The sequence below is a fragment of the Suncus etruscus genome, chromosome 12 (genome assembly GCF_024139225.1).
Source record: "Suncus etruscus isolate mSunEtr1 chromosome 12, mSunEtr1.pri.cur, whole genome shotgun sequence".
NCBI classification, from domain to species: domain Eukaryota; kingdom Metazoa; phylum Chordata; class Mammalia; order Eulipotyphla; family Soricidae; genus Suncus; species Suncus etruscus.
The window spans coordinates 41,293,920-41,321,412 of NC_064859.1; the positions used below are offsets into that span (position 1 = coordinate 41,293,920).

Consider the following 27,493-nt stretch of genomic DNA (forward strand, 5'->3'; position numbering starts at 1 on the left):
CAAGGCAAATGCCCTACCCCACTGTACTATCTCTCTGCCCCAATATATGTATATATATTTGGGGGGGGGGCAATTTCTGAGTGTAGAGCCAGGAGTAACCCCTGAGCACTGCTGGGTGTGACCCAAACAGCACAAGAAAAAAAAAAGAATATATAAAGAATCGAGGCTGGGGGCCGGGCGGTGGCGCTAAAGGTAAGGTGTCTGCCTTGTCTGCGCTAGCCTTGGACGGACCGAGGTTCGATCCCCCGGTGTCCCATATGGTCCCCCAAGCCAGGAGCAACTTCTGAGCGCAGGAGTAACCCCTGAGCGTTACTGGGTGTGGCCCAAAAACCAAAAAAAAAAAAAAAAAAAAATCGAGGCTGGAGAGAATACAGCAGGTAGGTCAGCCTTGCACACAGCTGACCCAGGCTTGATCCCTGACACCAAAAGGTCCCTTGAGCCCCACCAAGAGTAATCCCTGAACAGAGCCAGAAGTAAGCTCTGAGAACAGACAAGTGTGGCCCCAAAATAAGCAATATATATATACTTCACAGAGAAAAATTCAGTAAAAAGACAGACACCAGCCATTAGAGAGACAAATAGACATCATAGCCTGGTGTTGCTACACTTACCAGAAATGACTAAAATGACAAATGATGAAGTCAAATATGGGTGAGAAATCGTGTCAAACACACATAATGGCAGGAACATAATATTGCATGTACACACTCTTGACAAATATGCAAATGCCACACTCCCAAACGCTAATCTCAGAGAAAAGAAAACCAACACATACACTGAAACCAAGGGAAGGTTCATTAGCAGCTTTATTTGAAATAACCAAAACCCAAACCCACCCAGTCGTCCTTCAATGAGAGGAGTGAGGAGTAAGGAACCAACCATGGGAACCAACTAAAGAACCAACCAATAATGGGCCCAGTGAGCAGGCAGACCAAAGCATCTGCTGAGGGTCAGACAATAGCCCCACAGGAGACTCACTGCCTGAGCCTGCCAAACACTCGAGCCCTGAGGAAATCAGAGATGAAGACCAGGTTAGTAGTGGCAGGGACTGGAGAAAACCCTGCTAGAGGTGGCTGTGACCCTGCAGAGGCTGTGTGCAGGGCTGAGATGGGAGGAGAAGAGAGAAGCACACTCACTGCGTATGAGCCAACAGAGGCCACGACGGGCATAGGGTAGCACTGTCCCTGCCACTTCTAGGAATATGAGAAACTTCAAGATCAAAAATCAGGTATAAAAGTTTTAAAAAGCAGATCAGGGGCCAGAGCAACAGAACAGTGAGTAGGGTGCTTGCCTTGCACATACGAAACCAGATTCAAGTCCCAGCATCCCATTTGGGATTCCCAAGTGCCGAGCCAGGAGCAACCAAGCACTGCTAGGTAAAGCCCAAAAACAAAACAAAAAGGACACAGCTGTGGGGGAACAACAAATGGCACCCCCTCAAGCCTATAATTTAGTTAATAGTTTTATATGTTAATTTTGATAAATTATAATGGCTAGATTAACATTTTAAGCTGGGTGAAGGGACTATGAAACTAAAAATATTTCAAAAATGAAAACTGAATTCAGTCCTATCAATCAATCAGAGGCCATGGGCCGGGCACCAGGTAACAGCACTTTAATCTGCCAGGGGATACTCAGGTGCAGCCACGCCTGCTCTGGAGTGAAGATCTTAAAGTGCTTATTTCCCACCCAGGTTTGCTCTAGCGAAAACTTAAACCCTGTTTTTAAGCAAACATTCGCTGTCCTTTAACTTTCTTTTCCTTGTGAACAGACTCTGCCCTGTTGTTCAATCTAGACTCAGATTCCTGGTTTCCGATTGAGCTTGAAGTGCTGGTGTCAAGCCAAAGGAAAAGGACAAATGCATCTGGTTCCTACTCTCAAACCCCATAGACAAGAACAAAAGCAGTGAGCTTGAAATGTTTCACATGAAAAAACTCCCAATTTCATGTTCCTTCCTTCACAAAGGTGGTGGGGACCAACCCGGGCCACAATCAGCCCTTCCCATCCTCGCCGCTCTCTCCTATGTGCCAGCACCAACACATCTGCACCCAGGGCCTTGACAGGCTGGAAGAGATCTCTCAGCTGGCAATCCTGGGACCTCACAAGATCAGGGTCAGAACAACACTGTCCAGCACCAACTTGTGACCTCTTCTTAGAACACACAGGGTGACAATGCTATTGGGGCAACAAAGCAAGACGGGCAGAAATGTCTGTCTTTGTTTGTGAGGGGGCCCCAGATGGGGTTAAAAGAGAAACCTCCACGGGAGGGAGAAGGGTTGAGGGAGGTACATAGGAGCACATTCTCCGAGGTTTGGCACCTAAGTGGGGCTGGGGCACATGCTACAGACAAGACATTTCTGGGGGAATCCAAAATTCACCGTGGTCAAGGTGATGGATTGAACACCTTTAACCATTCCCAGTTCAAACTGGTGAAGTGGTTCACACAGAAAGTGTTGCCAGCAGCAGAGAGTTGGCAAATGACAGGCCAAGCAAGCAGTCATGTGAAGGCGGCGACTCTGCTCTCATCTGCGCTTGGCAGGGCTGGGAGCAGGCTGTGCCTGGACATTGCTCTGGTCACTCTTTCCACAAGTAGGCTAGGAGGGGGAGTACCCGGGCTGAGCCCAGCTCGGGCTCCTAGTGCCAAGGACTGCCCAGGACCTATACCTACAAGGCCATCTAAAACGTGGCCTGTTGGGATGGGACACACTGGCAGGAAGCTGCTGCCTGGCTCTCTCCACTGCTTGGGCGTGGCGCCACCAGGCCAGCATTTATACCCCCGGGTTCCGTCCGGGGCTCTCATCAGATGGGAGACCAGATCTGCTGTGGTTGGACCCTGGAGGAAAGAGAAAGAGTCAAAGTCAGATCTCAGCAAGAGAAGCTTGCCTCACCCAACAAGTATCCTGATCCTCTTTAGGACAATGGGGACAGGGGCTAAAAAGGGGTCTGGGGACTCCATGGGAGGGTTCAAGGCTGAGCTGGCCTAATCCCTTCTTGAGAAAGGATGTGGGGTATGGCAGCTGTGGGTTACAGGATTCCCTCCTAGTGGGAACCAGATAAGAAAATGAAAGAGGGGGAGACAGCAAGCTGCAGTGCTCCACCCAGCAGCTAAAGGTCTGGGATAGAAAAGAGCAAGGCTGGAGAGATAGCATGGAGGTAGTACACTTATTTGTCATGCATGACAGTGGTTCGAATCCCGGCATCCCATATGGTCCCCCGAGCCTGCAAGGAATGATTTCTGAGCATAGAGCCAGGAGTAATCCCTGAGCGCCGCCAGGTGTGACCCAAAAAGCAAAAAAAAAAAAAAAAAGGAGCAAGCAAAGTAAAAGGAAAGATATTTACCTTGGGTGTTTTCTTAAAAACAAAAAATGGTCTAGTCCACAGTCACTACCAACTGCAATTTCCAAATGTGCCAAAGAGGGAAAGGTCTAGAGAGAGCAGAGAGGAGGGGAGAGAGGGGTGGGGGGGGGAGAGAGAGAGAGAGGAGACAAGCAACTGAGTTCAAGGGCAAGCCACTAGACATAGGGCAGTGTGAAGAGGGCACTGGAAAGGAAGCACAGCAGCTATAGCAGGGCCCTAGGAATCAGGCTTCGTGGGCTGGAGCAAGAGATAGTGGGCAGGACACCTGCCCTATGCACAACAGACCCAGCACCCTGCTAGGAGGGATCCCGGATTGCAGAGCTAGGAGTAACCCTAAGCACTGTCACATGTGGCCAAAAATTAAAAAGAGAAAGAATCAGACCTCAACTGGTCCAGAGCGGACTGAGAGTTCAACACTCATCTGACCCACTACCCCTCCCTCAGACTACAACTCAGGGCAAACAAAAAGCACCACCTAATGGAACTAAAGGCTCCCCACAATCCTAAAATCATTACAGTGCTCTCTAGAGTGCTGACAACCACTGAGAAACACTGAGGAGCAGAGAGGTTTATGTATTGTCCCTGGAGGATCACTTGTCTTGGCTCAGCAGGTCCACTCACTGCTTGAACTGGAAAAGTAGCCACACACAGAGGCCACAGAGGTCCAAGCGCCAGTGAGTATAGTCTCCTCAGTCCCTGACATGGCCTGGTCCCACAGCACAGAGCAAGGAGTAACCCTTAAGCAGAGTTGGGAAGACCCACAGTGCGCAACTGGATGCGGACACAAAAACAGAAAAGAGCCATTTTATATATATATGGCTTTAACGGGAAAGCCTTACTAACACACAACGGCAAGATCTCAAAGGGTATCTCAAAGGGTGAGCACGTGCTTTGCAAGCAACAGGCCCAGGTTCAGTTCCCATCAATTAAACGAATTCTCCTACTCTCCCTTAATCCATTTTGGCCTCCCAAACCCCCAAAACTTTACTTTGTAAAACAGAAGCAACTGCCTGATTTGGCCTAGTTCAGTCTGCAAACCCTTACTATATGTCGTGAAAAGTATTGACAAGGGACTTTGAATTGAACTGAGGTGGTGTGCCCAGGCAAGAGTGTGACCAGGAGGGAAAAAAAGAAAGGACTGTTGAGCAGCAGCCCTGGGAGGTGTTTGGACTAAAAAAGTGGCATTTTTTAACAGAACTGAAGTGAGTGAGGCAGGCAAAATGCAGCCAGTCTACTCTGCTCTACAGCCACACATTTCTTCTAGTCAAGGAGCTCCATCAGAACATTTAAACAAACAAACAAACCAAAACATTTATATAACAGGGACCGGAGAGATAGCATGGAGGCAAGGATTTGCTTTGCATGCAGAAGGAGGGTGGACCATCCCATATGGTCCCCCGTGCCTCCCAGGGGCGATTTCTGAGCGTAGACCCCGTAGAGTAAGGAGGAACCCCTGAGCGCTGCTGGTGTGACCCAAAAACAAAAACAAAAACAAAAAAAAAAACATTTCAAAAACAGTGCTCACTTCGGAAGCACATATACTAAAATTGGAAAGATACAGAGAAGATTAGCATGGCCCCTGCGCAAGGATGGCACACAAAACATTAAAAAAAAAACATACTCATTACAAAGGTCACAATGGGAAAACAACACAGAACCCCACTGCACCTGGTGACTGAAGATGCTAGTTCTGAAGACTCAACTAACATCAGCCACCTACATAACCCCTCTGATTAGGACTTTAGAGAGGACATGTTAAGGCTGTTCAAAGAATTCAAACCACAGAAGAGACTCAAGACGATGCAAGGGTGGAAATGAGAAATGAAAAGCTTTAAATGAAAATATCAGGACTAAAAAACATGGAAGGTAAAATGAGAGCCTCATGGGAAAGCCTAATCAAACAAGTAACAGCCGCCGAGGACAGAATCAAAAATTCAAAGAATTCTTTCACTGAATCTTCACCCTTTAATCCTTCCAACAGTAGAACATCAGGTCCTAGACCAGAGTGGGGTAGGACTTGCTCCTGAAAATATTGAATGAATGAATGAAATGAGTCTGTTGATAATTTGTGTCCTTACTATGCTATGTCTGGCCAAAATTATGGCTGACACATTAGTAGCCAGGAGAAGATAAAGGACGTAAGTTTAAAACATGTATTTGTTCCAACATCTAAATTCATACAATATATTTAGCAGTAAAATGAAGGCAATGTAGCCAGAAAGAGAATACCAGAATTAAGACATTTGGGCCCGGAGAGAGAGATAGCACAGCGGTGTTTGCCTTGCAAGCAGCCGATCCAGGACCAAAGATGGTTGGTTCGAATCCCGGTGTCCCACATGGTCCCCCGTGCCTGCCAGGAGCTATTTCTGAGCAGACAGCCAGGAGTAACCCCTGAGCAACGCCGGGTGTGGCCCAAAAACCAAAAAAAAAAAAGACATTTGTCTTACATGCACATTCTAGTTGAATTTCTAGCCACCCTGTGGTCTCTTAGGGAGCAACAGGAGTGATTCCTGAATTCAGAGCCAGAATTAAGTCAAGTGTTTCTGGAGATGGCCCCAGCACACCCCCCCACCACACTCATATTAATAAAAAGTAGTCAATGAACAAATTGTTTTTGTCATGCTTGCTTCAGCATCACATATATTAAAACTGGAATGATACAGAGAAGATTAGCATGGCCCTTGCGCAAGGATGACACGGAAATTTGTTTAGCGTTCCATATTTAAAAAAAAAACTGTTTTTGTCTTTTGGCCACAACAGATGCTGCTCAGGGGCTACTCCTGTTTCTGCACTCAGGATGTACTCCTGATAGGACCTGGAGAGAGAGCGCAGCAGCAGGGCGTTTGCCTTGCATGTAGCCAATCCAGGATAAACAGTGGTTCGAATCCTGGCATCCAATATGGGCCCCCGTGCTTGCCGGGAGCGGTTTCTGAACACAGAGCCAGGAGTAACCCCTCCCCCCAGCGCTGCCAGGTGTGACACAAAAACAAACAAACAAACAAAAACAAAAGAAAGAAAGAAAAAGGAAGTACTCGTGGTAATGTTAGGGGAACCAAATCGTGGATGCTGGGTATTAAAACTGGATTGGCCATGTTCAAGGCAACTGCCCTGTTGGAAATATACTTTATCTAAAAATAAATGAGTTGATTACTTATAATTATGCTGTGAGAAACTAAAATTTCAGTTCACTGTGAAATAATTTTTTATTTCAATGTCAACTGTCTTCATGGAGAATAAAAAAGAATCAGTGAGCTGGAAGATGAGTTACGTAACACCTCCATTCAACTGAAAAGATTGAAGAGTCTTAAAATAATTGAACAAAAGATAGAAAATATCCTCAAAATAAGTGAACAAACAGGGTCGGAGAGATAGCATGGAGGTAAGGCATTTGCCTTTCATGCAGGAGGTCATCGGTTCGAATCCCGGCGCCCCATATGGTCCCCTGTGCCTGCCAGGAGCAATTTCTGAGCCTGGAGCCAGAAATAACCCCTGAGCACTGCCGGGTGTGACCCAAAAACCACAAAAAAAAAAAAAAAAAAGTGAACAAACAACAATAGACCTTTGGGAAAAATTTAACCAGAACAACATAAGAGGCAAGGAAAAAAAGGCTATGAAGAAACAACAACCAAAGACATTTCTTCCTAGAGCTGAAGAATGCGTGCACCTACATCCTGGATGCCCAATAGGTTACCAGCTAAAAGGAATCCAAATAAAAGCACCCCAAGGCACATCCTAGTTACAATGATTAAAACCAGAGATAAAATACTGGATGTATAAAGATCAAAAAGGGAAATTACATAGGAAGAAGCAGACTTAAGATTTATAGCATATTTATTACAAGCAGCCCTCCACGCCTTAAAGCAATGGTGGGATATAGTAAAAAAGAACTCAAATGAATGCTTCACCAATAATACTTCACCCAGACTTTCATTCAAGCTTGAAGAAAGGATACACAGCTTCACAAATAAATAATGCAGAATTTCAGGCTCAAACCTTAAAAAAAAAAAAAAAAAGAACCAAAGGGAGGCCGGAGCAGTGGCGCAAGCAGTACGGCATTTGCCAAAAACCAAAAAAAAAGAGAGAAAGAACCAAAGGGTCTACTTTAAGACAGGAGAGACTCCACAAACAACAAACTTCTACCAAAAAAAAAAAAAAAAAAGACACAAAAAAATCTCAATGATCTCTCTTAACGCCAGTGGACAAAATGCACCAATTAAGAGAATAGAGTGGCAAAATGGATCAGAAAATGGAATCCAACATTTTACTGCCTTCAAAAACATATCTGAATAGTCAGAGCAAACACAGACTCAAAATTCCAAGGTTGGAAGACAACCCTTCAAGCAAAAAGCTCCCTTAAAAAAGGCTGAGTGTTGGGGCAGGGAAGGTGGCGCTAGAGGTAAGGTGTCTGCCTTGCAAGCAAAGTGTCAAAAGGGTGTGGCCCAAAAACAAACAAAAAAGGCTGAGTGTTGGGGCCAGAGCGATAGGACAGCAATAGGGTGTTTGCCTTGCACGCAACTGACCCAGGACAGACCTGGGTTTGATCCCCAGCGTCTCATATGGTCCCCAAGCCAGGAGCAATTTCTGAGCACAGAGCCAGGAATGACCCTGAGCATCACCGGGTGTGGCCCAAAAAAACAAACAACCAAAAAAGGCCTGAAGTGTTGGAGGCCAGAACAATAGCATAATGGTATAATGGTAAGACATTTGCCTTGCACGCAGCCAACACAGGACAGACCCCAGTACAAATCCCGGCACCCCAGATGGTCCCCCGAGCCTGCCAGGAGCGACATCTTCGTGCAGAGCCACAGCAACCCCATAGTGCCGCCAGGTGTCACTCAAAAACCAAAACCAAAACCAAACCAACCAACCGAATAAACACAAAGGCTGGGGTGTTGGGGCAGGAGCAATAGCACAGCAGCAGGGTGTTTGCCTTGCACAGGGCCAACCAGGGATGGAGCCAGATTCAATCCCCGGGATCCCATATGGTCCCCTGAGCCTCGCCAGGTGTGGCCCAAAACCAAACCAAAACAACCCAAGAAATATAACAAAAAATGAGATGTTTTATTTAGCAATTCCATTTCTTTTTCAGAAATATTTCCAAACAGTTTCTATGACGCTAACATTACCCTGATACCAAAAGCAGACAGAACGCTACATAAAAGAGAACTACAGGCCGAGACTCTTAATGAACACAGATGTAAAGATACTTACAAAATACTAGCAAATAGAACTCAACAATAAAAGGTCATACACCACAGCCAAGTATGATTTATTCCAGGGATGCAAAGGAGAAATCATTCACTCAATATCTATCCAATAAGACATTAATATGTCAGATATATTAGGCACTTGTTGGAGACAGTATCCTGTCAGAGGATCAATTTTTCTGTCTTCTGTCTTTTATGCAGCCTTTTACCTAAGGCTGCCCATCTGCTGACTTTGCTGTAAGCTTTTGTGCTAACAGGAAAGGTATTTCACAGCTGAAGGAGATTTTTCTTTGAAGCCAAAGAGAAAAGTGAACACCCCCAATGCTAGTTCCAGATCTAGACCACTCCCTTTAGCTTCTTTCCGGAGTTAATAGCTACCTTCAAAAACCTGCCCCCTTCACAAACTGATGTTAACCCAGATAAGCGGCTGCAGATCCCACTTTGGAGACATAAGGTCTCCCTCCCTTCTGAATATTTTACTGCCTTTGTTCTATAACCTTCGCGCCAAAAAAGTATGATTGACATGTCCTTTTTCCTGCCCATTTCTCCTCCTCTATATAAGAGATGCTGGATTCCAATAAAGTCACCTCTGATCGGAAACTTCGCCTGGGGTCTTCTTTACTAACCTCTCTCAGATTTTTTACAGGTGTGGTTGTTCTTTTAACCCAGCCAAATAAAAGTGCGGAAGTCCAAGAGCCTCCCAGCCGTTTCCCCGCTGGCCGGGCCCCTCCGGGGGGCTTTAGGACCCCGCATTTTGGCGCCCAACGCTGGGCTCGAAGACCAAAACTACACTCGGACGACCAGAGAGCGGGCGTGTCCGGAGCTGTTTTGTAAAACGCAGAAAAGGACCTCATCAAGGTAAGCGTATAAACAGTCAGCCCTTGATCAAAATAAACTGCAGTATTTTCGTCGTCCCCCCCGCCGCCCCCTAATTGGCTTTTGGGGGCTTCACTCATTGGCTCCGCTACCGTGAGTGTTCGCTAAGTAAACTTAAATTCATTAAAGAGATACAGTCTGAATTAAAAAACAGACATAGAGGTTACCAAAAAACATATTTATAATTTCTTAATGTTTTGTTTATGATGTTTGCCAAAAATCTAGTTTTCAGGTTCCTGTCGCTTTAAATCTCTCAGTTCCCTCCCTCCTTTAACCCTTCATCTTCATTTCTGCCGCTTCAACCTCTGTGCTAATCCTGTTAAAGCCGCTGCTTTTTTTTTTTTTTTTTTTTTTTTTTGGTTTTTGGGCCACACCCGGTAACGCTCAGGGGTTACTCCTGGCTATGTGCTCAGAAGTTGCTCCTGGCTTGGGGGACCATATGGGACACCGGGGGATCGAACCGCGGTCTGTCCAAGGCTAGCGCAAGCAAGGCAGGCGCACCTTACCTTTAGCGCCACCGCCCGGCCCCAAAGCCGCTGCTTTTTTCCCTAAGCAGCTCTCCCCGGCGGGCGGGCGAAAATTCCGCCGCTTCCCCCCCCCCCCCCGCGCTGTTAATCTCTAGCCGGCGGGCAGGCAAAAATCCTAGTCTCTAAGCTCTTATAGAAACAACACACTTTTTCCAGGTCCCAGCTTGTCCGCAGCTCCGTGCCTAAAAATCACTCTCCAAAGTGCTAACCCCCGCCGCCACTCCCTTCTCTATGCCTGCACCCCCCACAGCCCCCCCGCGGGGCAGAGTGCCGGCGAGCAAAAAGCTGCAGGCTGATGAACGCTGCAGCTGGTTCTATCGGGCCTCACCTTGCCATTACGGTGGGAGGCAAACCCTTTACAGGCCTTCTTGATTCTGGTACAGATATTACCTGTTTCTCCTCTATTAACTGGCCCACTAATTGGCCTACGACAAGCTCCCATGACACTATCTTTGGGGTCGCAGGCACCGTCACACAAGCCCTTGTCAGCGCCAATAAATTGCTTTGGCAGGACGACAACGGAAACACTGGCTTTATTCGCCCATATATTATCCCTGACCTGCCCATTAACTTGTGGGGCAGAAACCTCATGAAGCAAATGGATGTCTTTTTCATTACGTGCAAAAATTCTGCGGTTTTCAAACAAGTAATACATTAGGGCTACACGCCCTCTACAGGCCTAGGTAAAAATTTACAAGGCATTCCCAAACCCATTCCTATTCCTGAACGCCTAAAATTAAGCTATTCACACGCTTTCCCGGCTTTTTAACCTACCCCCAAGCAAAATAAATTACATGGTGTTCAAATACACCTGTCCGGGTTAGCCAGTGGTCGTTGCCTGCAAAAACTTCAGGCTGCTTCAAAGATTTAAGCGAGCAAAACGGTCCTCCCCCCCCCTCCTTCCATCCCTTAACAAGCGTTCCTTTCTCCTAAGTCGATATGCCTGAGTTAAAAATGTTTTTCTAAAAATAAAGGCCACAGTTGGTGAAATTAAAAAGTATATTTCTATTAAAAATTATTTTTAATCTTAAAAGTATATAAAGTTTGTAAAGTGGTTCATGTCATGGGCATTTTTTAGTAGCTTAGGCTCCTTAATCTGCATTTAGGTGTTTCTTATATTTTGTCTTTTTAATTGCTCTTTCCTTCCCATGTTTGCCATTCAAATCTAATAGTCAAATAACATTTTGTAACATTTTTAACATTGTTTTTAAGAACCTCTGCATTGGAAAAAACAGCAAAACTCCTTTGTTTAAATTACTGCACGTTTACAAAGTTAATTCTTTAAAAACTAAAATAATACAAGTAAGCAAAATAAGTTGGTCAGCTTTCCTTTACAATAGTGTGTAAACATTCCAAAACTCTAAACTAAGCCTAAGCTCTTTTAAATGCATAATAAATATAGCAAAATAGCATTGCCATTTAAAAAAAAAAAAAAAACTTAAACCAAATAGTCTAAACCTTAAAGGCAATTAAATAGTTCAAACAGTGGCATAAAAGCCATTTTAAAAACAAAAACAGTGTAATAACTAACTAAATCTGTTCATAAATTAATGTTCATAAAATTAAACCTTAAGTAGCTTTGTCCTTTTTCTTAATTTCAAGCCTAATTTTAAACTCAAAGGTAAGTAAAAATAATTTTGCATTTTCCAAGTTTAATCTTAAATTGTCTCTGTTCATGTTGTGGTTAGCCTTTTTTAAAATAATATTGTTAATTAGCATTATAAAGGTACCTAAATTTTATAAGCAAATTAACAAGTGTTAAAAATAATTTGGTCTTCAGCTCTAAGTGTAAAAATACATCAAATGCCTTTAACTATATTTTATAATGTCTAAACATCTTGTTAATTTGGTATCTAATATTTTTTACAAATTATTCACTTTAAGTCTTCATAGTAAAAACAGTTGTTTGTTTTTTAAGTCAGTTTTTTATACCTTTAATAATCATAGTTCATGCTCTCGTGTTTAATCATAAAAATTTTAACACTTTATTACAGCTGTCTTACTATTCTACTGTGAAACCAATTTATAACAAACCTGTTCCTTTACAGCACATAATATCATACTTCAAAGTTAAAACTCCTTCTACAGTGCTCATTTTTTAAACTGCTAACATTTTACTTCATGTTTTCAATTTCATGTTAAAATTGTTTTTAAAATGTTTTGTGTTAAAAACTAAACCTTAAATTTATTTTCAGCAGTTCCACTCCAGCTACATTAACAGAATTTTTTTTACAAACATGCCGGCTAAATATTTAATAGCGCTTGTTAATTTTTCCAATGCATTTTTTGAATAAATCCTCTTGTCTGTTCATGTGTGTGTGTTATGCGTGAAAGTGGCCACAATGTTGTGTTTCGTGTTGTTTGTTCTGTCTGTCTATTTGTTATTTTTGCATTTCTATAAATACAATTTTTATAGCCTTATCCATTTTTAAAATTTCAATTAATTTTTTTACCTGGCTTAGTCTCGTCATCTATAAACTGTGAAATCCTGCCAAAAATCCTGTGCTAAGCTAGCTTTGTTCTATCAGCATGGCAAAAAAGGTAGGGGATGGTAAACCCCAAAACTTTCTCAAATGGCCATCAGGAATAACTTTTTCCTGGAGAATTTCTGGACTTTGCAATCCCCAACTTTCTGCTATGTGTAGTTAAGGCCAATACTATAAGGCCAAATGTGGCTAGAAAAAGAAGCATCTAGCTTTAAAATAATAACTAAGAAGTTTAAAAGAAATCATTTAAGTTCAGTTTAAAGGTTTCAAAATGCATTCCTGTGGCATTCAAAAATAATCATTTTACCTCCTGCCAAGTTGTTTTCTTATAAACCTCCTACAGCTTCCTGCAGTCCTATCTTCACCCACTTCAAAACAGCCTGTCACCCCCTGCTAGCCCACCATTCCTGCCGGACCTGTTTCTAACTGACTCTGCCTAAAGAAAATGCTGAAATTGGTACTCTGCCTGGCTGTCCTTGATGCCCACTACCACCAACCACCCCCTTCGCACCAAGGCTTCATTAATTTGTTTGCTCCACTTCACTCTCCCTTGCAAGACGATTACAACACCTCTGGTTCCTTCTCTTCACCCTTTGCTGCCCATGCTGTCCTCCGGACCCCCCTCCTCTTCTCAGCTCATCCTTGTCATGATCAACGCTTCCGCCCTCCGTCCAAACGCAGACGCCTTCGGTACCTGCTATTCACCCACCTCGAACCTCATCCTGCAGATGGTCAACGCCTCCACCATCACTGACCCTGCCTATCTGCTATTCATCTCAACCGCCCTTCTGCTTTGGTAACCCCCTGCCTGTCTCTGACCCCTTCGCTCTGCGATCCAGCCCCAAGCCTCACTTCAGCATCACCTTCAAACAGGTGGTGAAACTTGAACTTTGCCTTTTGGTACCCAATATTATTCCCCCTATTGAAAATTGTAATCAAATTCTTGTCATTAATTCCTCCTTTCAGTTCATAATTGCCCCCCAATTTAACGTTTCTTGCCTGTTTCACTGGTTTATCTCCCCCATTGTTTCACATTTGTTTTTTCAGTCCTAAAACTACTGTGTTTTCATTGTTTTAATGCCTAACTTACCTGTCAAACCTGCTCTCACCCTAGCCTTATTCATAGGCCTGGGTGCTACCGCTGTAAGCACAATAATTTATTCATTGCTTCATACTTAAAAATCTGTTACTGCCTTAAGTATAACTATTGTTACAAATGTTTCAAACTTACAATAAGTTTACAATACTTAAAGCACACTATTGTCTCCCTAGCAAACATAGTGCAGCTAACCACTGTGGTTTAATTTGGTATTTTTCTTTTTTTTAGGAAGGGGGAATCTGTGTAGCCCTTAAGGAACAATGTTGTACAGTGTTCAACACATTGGTGATGGTATGAAAGAATTTCTGAGCCATTTTAATCAAGAACAAAGTTGGTACCAGGGCTGGTTTTTCTCTTCTCCTTGGCTTCACACAATACTGTCCACTGTTTTGGGACCCCTCATTAGCCTCATGCTGCTCCTTTCCCTTGGCCCATGGGCTCTACGCAAACTCACGGACCTTGTTAAAAATCTGGCAGATGATAAGGAAAAAACCTCTGTTCAGGTTCACTGCCAACTAGCCCCACGTGTTTCCTGTGAAAACTTGGCTATAGTCACCAAGCCGCCCCTCCAGCCACTAAGTTTCCAGGAGATTGAGCGCATCGCTAACAGACGGAGCTCGCTCCGGTCTTTGTGCTCTTGGCTGTGGAGATGCCTACGACGGGATTAGTAGGGTCCCAGTTAGGGCATGGCCCCAAAAGGCTACGGCGTATAAATCGAACCTCCGTGCACACCCACCGCGTCCGTAGCCATCATTTTAAATGCGGCTGATGGCCATGTCCGACCTGGTCAAACCCTGCACGCCTAAGACAGGGTCTTCCACCCACGCACGACTTTCCTTCTTTTATTAGAAGAGAAAGGGGGAGATGTTGGAGACAGTATCCTGTCAGAGGATCAATTTTTCTGTCTTCTGTCTTTTATGCAGCCTTTTACCTAAGGCTGCCCATCTGCTGACTTTGCTGTAAGCTTTTGTGCTAACAGGAAAGGTATTTCACAGCTGAAGGAGATTTTTCTTTGAAGCCAAAGAGAAAAGTGAACACCCCCCAATGCTAGTTCCAGATCTAGACCACTCCCTTTAGCTTCTTTCCGGAGTTAATAGCTACCTTCAAAAACCTGCCCCCTTCACAAACTGATGTTAACCCAGATAAGCGGCTGCAGATCCCACTTTGGAGACATAAGGTCTCCCTCCCTTCTGAATATTTTACTGCCTTTGTTCTATAACCTTCGCGCCAAAAAAGTATGATTGACATGTCCTTTTTCCTGCCCATTTCTCCTCCTCTATATAAGAGATGCTGGATTCTAATAAAGTCACCTCTGATCGGAAACTTCGCCTGGGGTCTTCTTTACTAACCTCTCTCAGATTTTTTACAGGTGTGGTTGTTCTTTTAACCCAGCCAAATAAAAGTGCGGAAGTCCAAGAGCCTCCCAGCCGTTTCCCCGCTGGCCGGGCCCCTCCGGGGGGCTTTAGGACCCCGCAGGCACTGGTAAGAACTCAACAAGAAAACATCCAACCCCATCCAAAACTGGGGAAAAGAACAGATATTTCCCCAAAGAAAAAACTGAGATTGGGGCTAATGTGATAGCACAGCGGTAGAGTGTTTGCCTTGCAAGGTGCCGACCCAGAATGGACCCAAATTCGATCCCCAGTATCCCATATGGTCCCGAGCCTGCCAGGAGCAACCCCTAAGAACCACTGGGTGTAGACAAAAAACTAAAACGAACAAAAAAAAAAAAAAAAAAACGGAAGTAGGAGGAGGAATAGAGATGGTCAAAAGGCACATGGAAACGATAGTTGGAAATGATCACTCTGGTCAAGAAGTGGAAAGGAGGGCCCGGAGAGATAGCACAGTGGTGCTTGCCTTGCAAGCAGCCGATCCAGAACCTAAGGTGGTTGGTTCGAATCCCGGTGTCCCATATGGTCCCCCATGCCTGCCAGGAGCTATTTCTGAGCAGACAGCCAGGAGTAACCCCTGAGCACCGCCGGGTGTGACCCAAAAAAACCAAAAAAAAAAAAAAAAAAAAAGTGGAAAGGATGTTAATATGATATGGATGCTACCCCTGCAGTAACAATATTGCAAACCACAGTGCCTAAAAAGATAAAAGGAGGAGAGAAGAAACTCTTGTCATTGAGGCAGGTGGGGGTGAGATGGATGGAGTAGAGGGGGCAGGTGAACTGAGGAAATTGGTGGTGGGAAATGTGCACTGGTAAAGGGATAGGTCTATGACTGAAACTCAATCATGAACAACTTTGAATCTGTATACTTCATCGTGATTCAATTAAAAATTTTATTTAAAAAATCGTAAAACAATAGATCACAACATCTAATCTAAGGCCAAGAGAGCCAGGGGCTAAGCACTAGTCTTGCATCCAATCAAATCTGGTTTGATCCCCAGCAATGCACAGGGTCCCCAAACTGTCAAGGAGATCCCCAAAACAACCCGAGCCACAACCAGTGTGTTCCCAACTCCTGCTACTCCCCTGAACAATCAATTCAACCTCCTAAGTCTTTTTTAGTTTGGGGGCCATCCCAAGAATAGTCTCCAAAACAAAACAAAAAGGCTCATATTTGGGGCCGGAGAGATAGTATGGAGGTAAAGCATTTATTTGCCTTGCATGCAGAAGGACGATGGTTCGAATCCTGGCATCCCATATGGTCCACCAAGCCTGCCAGGAGCAATTTCTGAGTGTAGAGCCAGGAGTAACCCCTGAGCACTGCCGGGTGTGACCCAAAAACCAAAAAAAAAAAAAAAAAAAAAAGGCTCATATTTGGAGAAAATCAAATTTAAACCTGATTCAGTGGAATAAGGAAGATGAGAGTGGGCTGTTAGTTTACAGAAAGGGAATTTCCAGGTTTGAAGGACACTGAATTTTCTGGTCTACTATGAAGCCTGAATAAAGGTACAAAGGCATTGGGGCTGGAGAGATAGCACAGCAGTAGGGTGTTTGCCTCGCAGATGGCTGACCCAGAACAGACCTGGGATTCCCAGCATCCCATATGGGTGGTCCCCTGGGCCTGCCAGGAGCGATTTCTGACTGCAGAGGCAGGAGTAACCCGAGTACCGCCAGGTGTGACCTAAAAACCAAACCAAACCAAACCAAACAAAGGCACTTCACAAGGACATCACTGTGGGTAACAGCCAATTGCCTGCCAAGCAAACAACGTATGGATGTGGGTACAGCAGGGGCTGCACCCTAAAGACCTAAAGTTACTCAAGACTTCAGCCACATTGACTGTGGGCTAGAGCACCCAGGTCCTTTCCTCCAACTAATGAACAGGCAGAAAGCACCTTCATGAAGCTGATGGAAGTTTCCCTAGGTGAATAAGGGGGTGCAGGATTCTTCACAGGGGGTCCAACAGAACATCCTTAGCCCAACTTGAGAGGAGAAGTGTAGTGTATGCAGACAATACAATCTGGCCAAGCAGGCCAGCCAGGCAGGGCTCTCTCAAAAGTTCCCACCAGTTTCTTCAGGAAAGCCAAGACCTAAAATATCTATGACCCTCAACTCAGAGCTTAACCAGAACAAAGTGTTAGGGGCTTAGGGTGTGACAGCAAGCAGAGCCTGCCTGCAAGCCAAATACTTGGAATTCAGTCCTGTGCTATCCTCCATAAGCCAGACATGGTCCCGACAGCACCACTGTGTCTTATCTCAGGAACATTACTATTAATGGGGTACTCCAGCAAGCACCACAGACGAAACCACCACAGCAAGGCCAAGTGTGACACCTGCTCATCAAAAGCAAAAATAGAGACAGAAGAGAAGCACTTTCTTGAAGTAGGATAAAAAAAGCACCAATTTCTACCACTCCTTTCCAAAGCCACACGACACAAGAGCCTTGTTCCCACATACTTCTTTCCTTACAGGTTTCTGAGGCCACACTGAGTAAGAAGTGCTCAAGGGTTACTCCTGCTTGGTGCTTGTGGGTTGCTCCTGGAGGTGCTCAAGAAAACTTCAGGGGGTGGCGCTAGCAGTAAGGCACCTTGCAAGCGGGACCAAGGTTTGATTCCCTGGTGTCCCATATGGTGCCCCCAAGCCAGGAGTGATTTCTGAGCGCATGGCCAGGAGTAAAAACTGAGCGTCACCAGGTGTAGCCCAAAAAACTAAAAACCAAAAAAAAAAAAAAAAAAAAAAAGAAAGAAAACTTCAGGGGGCAAGATGGAACCTGAGACCTCTTCATGAGCCTGTACTCCAGCCGTCTAAGCATATCCAGGTGCAATCTTTCTTCCAAGACCACTGCCTGCTCTCTGGGAGCCCTAGACGCATAGGGGACCCAAACCTCCATGGCTGACACCATCATACTGCCTCTCTGAACATGTCATCCTAACAGGCCCTAAGAGGAAATGCTGACTGAGTAAACCTCCCTAGGACACGACCTTCCTCATAACTCGGCACCAGCAGTGGCTAACAACAGTGTAGAATAGGCCTGGGAGGAAAAGACAATATGGGGCAGAGAGGACATCTGCGGAACTAGCAGGGGCACATACAACCCTGGGCTGATGTACCAAAGACAGTGCCATTTGGGCTCACCTGTGGCAATGGTGGCTGCAGCCTTGTCATTGCACAGCAGAGCCTGGCTGCTCGGGATTATCTGCAGCTCCGCATTCTCGGGCAACTGGGGCAAGTTCTGGGCTCGGGTTGCCAGGAGTGCATTGAGGTACTGGATCCGTGTGACCTGCAGGGCAAAAAGCAGTGGGAACAGGAGCTGGGGACATGTTTCACGGCTCCCTCCTGCCCACCAGCACCTGACCAAGCCAGGAGAGGCCTCTGAGCAGGAGGCAGCGAAGCCAAGTCTCAGCATGGTAAAGGCTAAGAAGAACAAGCAGCAGAGCAGTACGGTGGTTGACCAATCTGGACCATGAGGGCCACACCTGCTCATGCTAGCTGGTGCCAAGGACCCAATTCAGGGCCTGAGCTACATCTTAGGAAACTTTTTCAGATCTCAAAAAGACATTATTGGAAAGGCTCAGAGGGAATGGTGGGACATAAAGGCATCAGAGGTACCTCTGGGGAACCTGGGCTGTGCCCCATTAAAGCAAGCACAGGGCCTCACTCACTCTGGAAGTTTATCTACTCTCGATCACACCAATCTGCAACCAACTGGCCCTTAGGGTTGGGTGACAGGGAGCAGTGCAGACATCACCTTCACAAGCTGCAGGTCAGAGAGTGCTCGCACGGTGTAGTCTGGGCAGTAGGTGGACGGCCGGGCAACATCAGCAGGTTCCGGTGGTATGTCCTGACGTGCAGACTGAAGGGAGGCCACTGGGGACTGGTGAACTGTAAACGGGAAAGTCAGTGCTGGGGCCACTGCAACTGGAGCCAAGCGCCCCACCCCGTGTGGACAGGAGGGCTCCCCCATGGCAGCAACACACTGCCCAGGGCATTGTACTGCAGTGGTTACGAGGGCCCACTTCACCCAGGGGCTCCCAGGGGTCAGGCTCCTTAAGGAGGGAGGCAGGATCCGGACTTGGGAGACAGTAAGCCAGCTCCAGCTTACCTGAGGAGGGTGTGGTCAGGGCCGACACTCCGTAGTAGGTGAAGGCCCCGTTCTCGAACTTCAGGCCCTCTTTCCCAATCTCCACCTCAACCCTGCCCTGGGAAGTGGGTGGGAGGGGGAGGAAGGAGGAAGGAGGGCAGGAGAGACACAGATGTGGACAGATTACCTTTCCTGCCAGAAGAGAGCACAAGGAGAAAGCACCGACCCCCATTACTCAGGGAGCATGGTAGCTGGGGGTCCTCCCCGTCTCTCCAGCCCTTTCTCTACTCCTGAAGCAGAAGGGAGGCTGGCATGGCCCGCAGTCACCTGCAGGATGAGCACGAAGTAATCGACAGGCTGGCTGCGCTGGTACAGGTAGTGGTGGGCAGCCCGGCGGTTGTGCTCGTCAAACCTCACTTCCTGGTTGACACTGGGGTGCTTCAGCAGGTGCAGCAGGACCTTCTCTGAGATCCGTAGTGGGCTGAAAACGTCCACCTCTGCCCGCGTGGACACAGGTCAGTGTCCAACAGGTCCTGGCGCCCACCCAGGCTTTCCAACCCACACGTTGACCCTGCACACACAGCCGAGCCAGACCACACCACAGCAGCTGATGGCAGAGCCCTGCCATATTCAGGGGCACAGGGAATGCGTGTGGTGGCTGTCCTGAGCCATGGAGATGGAGAGGGGAAGATAGACAAGAACCACCATCCCCCTCACCTCTGGAGAGGAAGCGCTGAGTGGCCAAGAGCAGCTGTGGTGAGATCTTGACTTTACAGAGATCGTCGGGCCCCGTGAAGAGGGAAAATTCCTCCTTCCTCTGAAGAGGGGCACTTAGGGAGGTGGGTTTCCTCCTCACCACTGTGTCTCCTGGGGGTGAGTGGAGGGGCAGTGAGACTGGATGAGTAGACCCAGTCCTAGCCCGAAGACCATCTGTGGCTGTAGGGCCCCGGTGCCATCCCCAGTCAGAGGACACTATCCACGACAGAGGCCTCTGTTCCCATGATGCTAGGTAGGGTAATGCTCAGACAGCAGAGCCGCTCACCTACATCAACACTCAACCTGGCCAACGAGACTCGCCTACTCTCAAGTGTGCAGCCAGGTCTTTGGTGCCTCATGCCACAGCGGCCATGGACCACAGCAGTCCATAAACTCAAAATGCTATCTCTGGGGTCTCTCAGGACAAAGTGATTCTCTGAGAATGTACAGGAAGACAGTGCAGTGCCTGAGAGCTGGACACCCAGCCTTGAGGTGAGGCCCTAGGGCTCCTCAGTCAAAGAGCCCAGTGCCTCTGAGGCATAAGCACAGGCCCCAACCTTTTTTTTTTTTTTTGGTTTTTGGGCCACACCTGGCAGTGCTCAAGGATTACTCCTGGCTCTGCGTTCAGAAATCACTCCTAGCAGGCTCGGGGGACCATCTGGAATGCCAGGTCTTCCATTTGCAAGGCAAAGGCCCCAACTTCTATCAGCAGTGAAAATGGAGTTCTAGAGAGAGGGAGACTGACTGCTCAGCAGACTGAGTGTGGACTTCACACAAGGGGGACCACAGCATGGTCCCTTAAGCAAACAGGAGCAACCTGAGCATTAGAAGTAGCCCCTGAGCACTACCAGGCATTGGACTCCTAAAAGAATGGGTGGTCTGGAGAGTAGTGCCATGGGGCAGGCGCTTGCCTTGAACATAGCCAATGTAGCTTTGATCCCCATCACTCCATATGGTCTTGCAAACCCTGCCAGGAGTAAGCTATGAGTATAATCAGATATGATCCATAATGGTCCTCAAAAAAGGGGAGGTTGTCTGAGGAGCTCATTCTGCGGCAGAATGTGGCACATACGAGAGGAAGGCATGCGAGCAAGGAGAGCACAGGTGGGTAAGTGGGTAAGGACCCTCTGTGGGACAAGGCAAGCCCCAGGATTCTGCTGAGGGCTCTGAGTGGGTCCTGGGCAGTGCAAGGGAGCTCTCGGAGCTCACAGAAGGGAAGAGGCCCCTTTCCCCAGCATAACCCCCACAGTCTGACTCACGGTAGTCTTCAGACTCGTCCAGGATCTCAGACTTGATGATCTCCTCGATGACGTCCTCCAGTGTGACCAGGCCCAGCACCTCGTAGAAGGGGTCACCCTCGCCCTCGTTGTTCACCTTCTGCACTATGGCCAGATGAGATTTCCCTAGGGGAGGCGGGGATCACTCAGGTCATAGCTGTCATGTGCTCACCCACCACCCTCAGGCCTGTCCTACGCGAAGCAGCCACTGGGCAGGTCACTCTAAGTTGAGGACCAGCCTCATTTCCATCACACACACAGGAGCTGCCAGGAGTGTGCCCACCTATCTGGTGGCCACCAAGGCCAAGGCAGAGCTTAGGTCAGGTATAGGGAACACAGGTTGAGAACCACTGTCAGTTACATAACGATAACTTTTTCAAAAGCTGGCAAGAAAGTTCTAGGGCAAGCACTAGTCTGCAGAGCAGAAAATAAAAACCACTGATCTAGGCAAGAAAATGCACCAACAGACTAAAACAGGAGCTCGCTGGGCAACAGGACAGATGGCAGATGCAAGGGGACCAGTTGCAGAAAGGCCCCCTTGAACAGTGTCAACTCAGCAGGACTCTCTGGGCAGGTTTCCCTGTCTACAAAGATGATGTTCCCAGGAGCCAAGGTCTCTGCAAGTCACCAGGCCCAAAGGGAACTGACCTATCAGAGACAAGAGTCAGGGGGCTGGAGCAGGCCACCTCTTTCTTCTCTTCTCATGGGCACTTCCTACTAGTGAGGTGGCAAAGAAGCCTGACAACAGCCACATCTCAGAACAAGAACTCTGGAAGGTCACACACTGTTCAGGTGGTAAGTTTCATCTGCTGAGGGCACCAGGAGGGGTCTCGGGAACTTTCCTTGTAAGGAAAACAGTGCCAGGGAACCCTTCTCCTGTACCCAGCCCAGGCCAAAGTCAGGATGGACTAATGTCCAGAGAATAACAATGACTTATCTGCTAACTGCCACTCTGGAACAGCAGGAGAAAGCAGGAACTGGGAGTCATGCAAGACAAAACAAGACAAACAAAAAAAACCCCAACTAGTTTTGTGTTTTATGCTACTTGGCTTTGTGCTAGGAATTGAAACCAGATCTCCTTGCAAGCAAAACACATCTTCGATTCACTGGGCTTCAACCCAATCTCTCTCCAGCCCCTAAAGCCAAAATCTTTAAAGCAGAAGTTCCCAAATTTAGTTAACCTACTGCCATTCATAAATGCACAAACTCTGTGCTCCCTCCAAAATCTACCTTTACTTGGTGCGAGAGTGGTGGGTACAGCAAGTAGGCTGCTTGCCTTATATGTAGCGAAAGGGGGTTCAATCCCTAGCACCCATATAATTCCTTAAGCCAGGCACAAAATGATTTCTGAGTGCAGAGCCCAGCAGTAATCCTTGAATACCCACGGGTGTGGCAAAACAAACAAACAAACAAAAAACCAGTAACAAATATTTACCTTTACTTGACAGAAAGTGCCCCCTCCCGCAATGCACCGGGGGTGGTCCTAACACTGCTTTAAAGGATCCAGAAGATAACCATGAGACAGCACAAGAGCTGCTCAGAGAGAGAAGCTGTAGGGGTTGGGGTTTTGTAAAAATGGGATGTTTGGAAAATGAAGAAGTCCCCTGCATGGCTCACACACTGAAAACAAAAACACAGTGACCAAAACAGGTCCTACAGGCCTTTCAGGCAAGCTTTGCTGCACTCTAGGCCAGGCCCAGCTGGCCCAAAAAGAACCAGAAAGTTCTGAAAACGCACCGAGGTTCAATTTTAGTTAGCAGAACTCTATCTAGGATACCCCAGGCCCTAGCAGAAAAATATCAAGTGAAAGTGTCTTGCAGTTGTCTGAGCAGTAAATCTACTCGCACAGAACAGTGGCAATGCTGTGGATCCTGTCAGACACAGAGCCTGAATTCAGCTGGTTTAAGAAAAAGCAGAGACTGGAAAGCTCACCCATCTGAACCCCTCCTTCCGTTGAATGTCCTTGGACGGCCGGACTGGGGAGTTAATGGAAAAGGAGGGGTTAATGGCTTTCAGAAAATACTCTCCCAAGTACTCCTTTGGTTAAAAAACTTAAGTGCCTCTTCTCTAGTCTGCACACTGGCTGAGGGGGGACTCTCACCAGGGAATGAAGGTGTCCAAAACTACAAAGTTTTAGAACTCTGAGGGAGCAAAAGGAACCAGGCTCAGAGTCAGAACTGCCAAGAGCTCCAGCTCCAGAAAATTTTGAGAGCACCACCCTCTCATATATCTGACAGAGATGGTCAAGAAACTGGTCCCTAAAACCTCCCATGCCAGGAAGCTTCATTCATCAGAAAAGGAAGAGGGCTAGGGCTCAAAAGGATTTACTGAAGGAGATAAACGAACTCATATGTCTGATGAGAATGTGGCCACTGCTTCCAGAACTCACTTTCCACTCACTTGCTCACTACAGGAAGGGGAAACAGTTTGTAATACTCTCTCTACTTTCAGCTTTCATTTGCCTTTCTTGTCAGCTGTCTCCTGGGCTACTACAGGCAAAGTCCAGTGGTCCAAACTCTGCTAAACTCACTACACCTCAGGGAAACTCAGCCCCAGACCCTCCTCTCTTGCCCTCAGCTAACCCTTGCAGAACACCTCCAAATGCCCTTCTTCTTCCCCTTTTCCAAACTTGTGTGTGCCTTTGTCCACCACTATCTTTGTCAGGGGCTAAGAGACAGCAGGCTGGGGTGGAGCCCTCCCACACTGACTCCAGATTGTAAATCCATCACCACACAGAAGCTACCAGGAGGCATTGCCCAGGCCCCACCTTGGGTCCCTTCCCCTGAGGAAAAACTGCCAGGAGCACTGAGAACCTCTAACAATGCAGTCAGAGATGTTCATGTAGAAAATTAAATTCCTTACAGCAGGAATCCCAGGCCTTCCAGGATTAAGATCATTATCCATAGGGCGCCTACTAGAAGATATGGCAAAGCAGTGGAAGCACAGAACATGTGGACCTAGAGGAAAAGCCTGGTCCTGACACTTCTGGGGCTCAACAGGGTACCTCCCCAGTGGCATAAGGGTCCTTATTCCAGGCCTCACATCATATACTACCCTACAACTATGTCTACTTAAAGTCTTGCAGGTCCTCCACTCTCTGCAGGACATGGGGGTGGGGGGTGAGTAAGGCTGACATGAGAAGGGCAACTAAGCACCAAGCACAGCACATTCCGAGACCTAAGATTTAGAAGAGGTAGCACCTTGGTCTTGGCATGGCCTCAAATGTTGACCTGCAACCTAAGGTTGGAACAAAGGAGGTCAGGGCAAGAACAGAGAGTTGGGAGGGGTTGAAAAGAAGAAAAAAAAATGTTTAAAGACACCAGAAAAGAAACTAAAACAGTTTCTGTTAAGCTGGCTTTGGAGCAATCAAAACAGTCACACCTTCCCTCACACCTAAACAGCATGTATAAACCACCCTCTTTTGCATTACCAGGAGAGATACCAGGCAGCGCCCACCAGAGCCACTACCAGTTTCCACATGTGATTGCACTGAATGGGCAGTAACCTTGTATCCCAGACCATGCTTATGCAGATCGCTAGCAAGGGTGCAGCACAGGGCCTGAGATTCTTTTTGTCTACTGGTTGCTACTCAATAATGTGGACCTGCTAGGCAGCCACCTAGTCTGGCCGGGAACAGACTGGGAAAGAAGGGACTGGAGCCGAACACACGCCTCCTGAAACGGCCCAACAGCAAAAGGTGGGCTGCGATCCACGGCCCCGAGACCCGTTGATTCTCAGCCTCTCACGTCCACTTCCAAAGGTCTGTCAGGCCTTTCTGTAAAGCCCTCTCCGAGGCCCTGGCGCTCGGCTCTGGCCACCCTGCACAGGGCCAGCCGCCATAGCCGCCAAGCCCTTTGGTCCAGAGGGAGGGAGGGAGGTCGGTCACGGGCGCCTGGGTCTCCCTGGGTGCGACGCCTTCCCTGCGAGCGGTTACCTCGCTTGAACTCCTCCAGGACGGCGTCCAGCTTGGTGTCGTTGAACACGAAGTGCAGCGGGTGGTTGTAGAAGCGCGTGATGGTGCTGAGCGGCGTGCGGTCCTCGGGGTCGACGAAGGCCAGGTCCTTGAGGTAGAGCATGTCCACGATGTTGGAGCGCTCGTCCTCGTACACGGGGATGCGCGTGTGGCCGCTCTGCATGATGGCGGCCAGCACGCCGAAGTCCAGCACGGCGCCCGCGTCCAGCATGAAGCAGTCCCTGCAGCGGCGTGAGCACGTCCTCCACGGTGCGGCCGCGCAGCGCGCCCTTGCCCAGCTCGCCGGCCGGGTCGCCCGCCCCGCGCGCCAGCTCCAGCACGCGCTCGCGCAGCCAGCCGGGCCGCGCCGCGCGCTCCAGCAGCTGCCCGACGGGCAGCGCCACGGGCAGCGTGAGCAGCACGGCCAGGCGGCTCAGCTGCAGCGCGCGCGGGGCCAGCGCCAGCGTCAGCGCCCCGCTCACGGCGGCCGGCGCCACCTCGCCCAGCAGGAAGGCCAGCCCCGCGCCGCCCAGCACGCCCAGCACGGCGCGCGGGCCCGCCGCGCGCTCCAGCAGCACCACCAGCGCCGCCTGCGCCAGGCAGGCCAGCAGCAGCCACGCGCTCAGCGCGCAGCCCCGCCCAGCGCCGCCCCCGGCTCCAGGCGCCGCGCCGCCGCGCGCTCCGCCTCCGAGCCGCTCTCGCGCAGCAGCACCTGCACCTCGGCGGGCGCCAGCGCCAGCGCGCTCAGCTGCAGGCCCCGCCGCCAGCGCCGCCAGCGCCAGCAGCCCCGCCGCCGCCAGCGCCAGGGCCCAGGGCGGCGCCGCCTCCGCCGCGGCTTCGGCCGGCTCCACGCGCACGCGCAGCAGCAGCAGCTCCGAGCGCGGAGACCCGGCCGCCGCGCGCACGCGCAGCAGCGCGCGCCACTCGCCCGCGGGGGTCACGACCTCCTGCAGAGGCGCCGAAGCCCCGCCTCCGGCGCAGCCACGCCCCCGCCGCGCCCCCCCCCCCCCCCCCCCCCCCCCCTCGGGGCCCACCCAGGACCACGAGCTGTTGGCCAAGCCCGGGCCCCACAGGCGCAGGCGGAAGGTCGCCTCCTCGGGCGCGTCCGGGTTGTCCCCTCCGCGCGCCCACTCCGCGGCGGCGGCTCCGTCCTCCTCCAGACAGACGCCCAACACGCGCGGCTTCCGCACCGCCTCCCCCCCCGCGGCGGCGCCCAAGCAGAACGCGGCCACCCACCAGCCCAGCCGAGCCGCCTCCGCCAGCGCCACCACCGCCGCCATGGCCCGCCAGCCCCCTCTCGGCCTCTCCCGCGCAACCTAACTACCTACTGCCCCTCCGCTTCTCCCGCCCCTCCCTCTCCTCGGACCAATAGACTCCGGCTCCGGCTTGGCTTCCACCAATAGGCAGCGGGCGGGGGCGGGTCCCACCAGGGGTAAGGCTAGGCTGCGCCGGGGAGTAAACAAGCGGGAGCGCGAGCCCGGGGCAGGGCGGGCCTAGGCGGAGGGGGGCGTGCTCGGAGCTCGTTTGCCCCTGCTCGCTGCTGCTGCTGCAGTTGCAAGGCTTGGCCTCCCAAGGTCAAGGGGATGGCCTGGGCCTGAGGACGCGGAGCAGGCGGAGATACTGGCTCCTCGGGCCCGGAGAAAGTGCATACTCCTGAAAGTCTCTGGCTGGGGATTTTGCAGAGCAGAGTGGACCCGCCTTGGGAAGCGGGACACGGCATAGGGAGCCTGAAATTGGTGCTTGGGAGATGCGCTGATCTTCCCCTATAGGGCCCAAAGCCCGAGGTGACTGGACCTCTCAGGAACCTCAGAATCTGCAGACATGTTTGAAACCATGGCCACCTGATATGACCTACTAACCAAAGGAACAGGACTTCCAGACAAATTGGTGGAGACAGAAGTTTCTCTTACTCTTTTATAGGAACAGCCTTGCTATTCCAAACCATGACTACAATTGACTGCGGGAAGAGCCAGGAAACAGGACCTAAGAAACCCTGAGCCAAAAGTAAAAAAAGAAACAAACAAACAAAACAAGAAACCCTGGACTGCTTGCCTTTTACCTAAACAACGACCCCCTGAGTCCTAGAATGTAATGGTCCTTTAAGCCCCACAGGTGTGGCCCTCAAAACAAAAGGACCAGTTGAACCTGGATTCATTTTCAGCACCTCAAAGATAATATAGTAAACAAAGTGACTAGTGAGCCAACGATGTTTATAAGAGGAAATGAAGAGAAAACAATCTAGGGGCCAAAGCCATAGCACACCTGGTAGGGTGTTAGCTTTGCACAAGGCCTACCCGCCTACCCGGGTTCACTTCCCGCATCCCATATGTCCCCAGAGCCTGCACGGATTTATTTCAGAGTACAGATCTGGGGTCACTGGAGAGTCTCGAGTGTACCCCCCCAAAAAAAAAAAACCAAAACTACAACAACAAAAACAAACATTCTAAATGTCTGTTGACCGCAAGCAAGGCTTCCCCCACCAAC

General features: G+C 48.8%; 1 protein-coding gene and 2 non-coding genes across 3 annotated transcripts; 2 read left to right on the top strand and 1 right to left on the bottom strand.

Annotated features, from left to right (window-relative positions):
* Positions 1–1,779: 1,779 nt before the first annotated feature.
* On the bottom strand, positions 1,780–26,295 carry CNNM3 (cyclin and CBS domain divalent metal cation transport mediator 3). Its single transcript, XM_049784839.1, is given in 11 exon segments — positions 1,780–2,833; positions 18,079–18,223; positions 18,692–18,825; positions 19,046–19,142; positions 19,352–19,521; positions 19,742–19,891; positions 21,040–21,183; positions 24,992–25,250; positions 25,252–25,644; positions 25,647–25,769; positions 25,771–26,295. Coding segments are annotated over 11 exon segments (2,199 nt in total). The 5' UTR covers positions 26,290–26,295; the 3' UTR covers positions 1,780–2,768.
* On the top strand, positions 4,875–4,982 carry LOC126025123 (U6 spliceosomal RNA). Its single transcript, XR_007501169.1, has one exon. It is a non-coding gene; the product is annotated as a U6 spliceosomal RNA (small nuclear RNA).
* LOC126025209 (U6 spliceosomal RNA) lies at positions 5,981–6,083 on the top strand. Its single transcript, XR_007501251.1, has one exon. It is a non-coding gene; the product is annotated as a U6 spliceosomal RNA (small nuclear RNA).
* Positions 26,296–27,493: the final 1,198 nt, after the last annotated feature.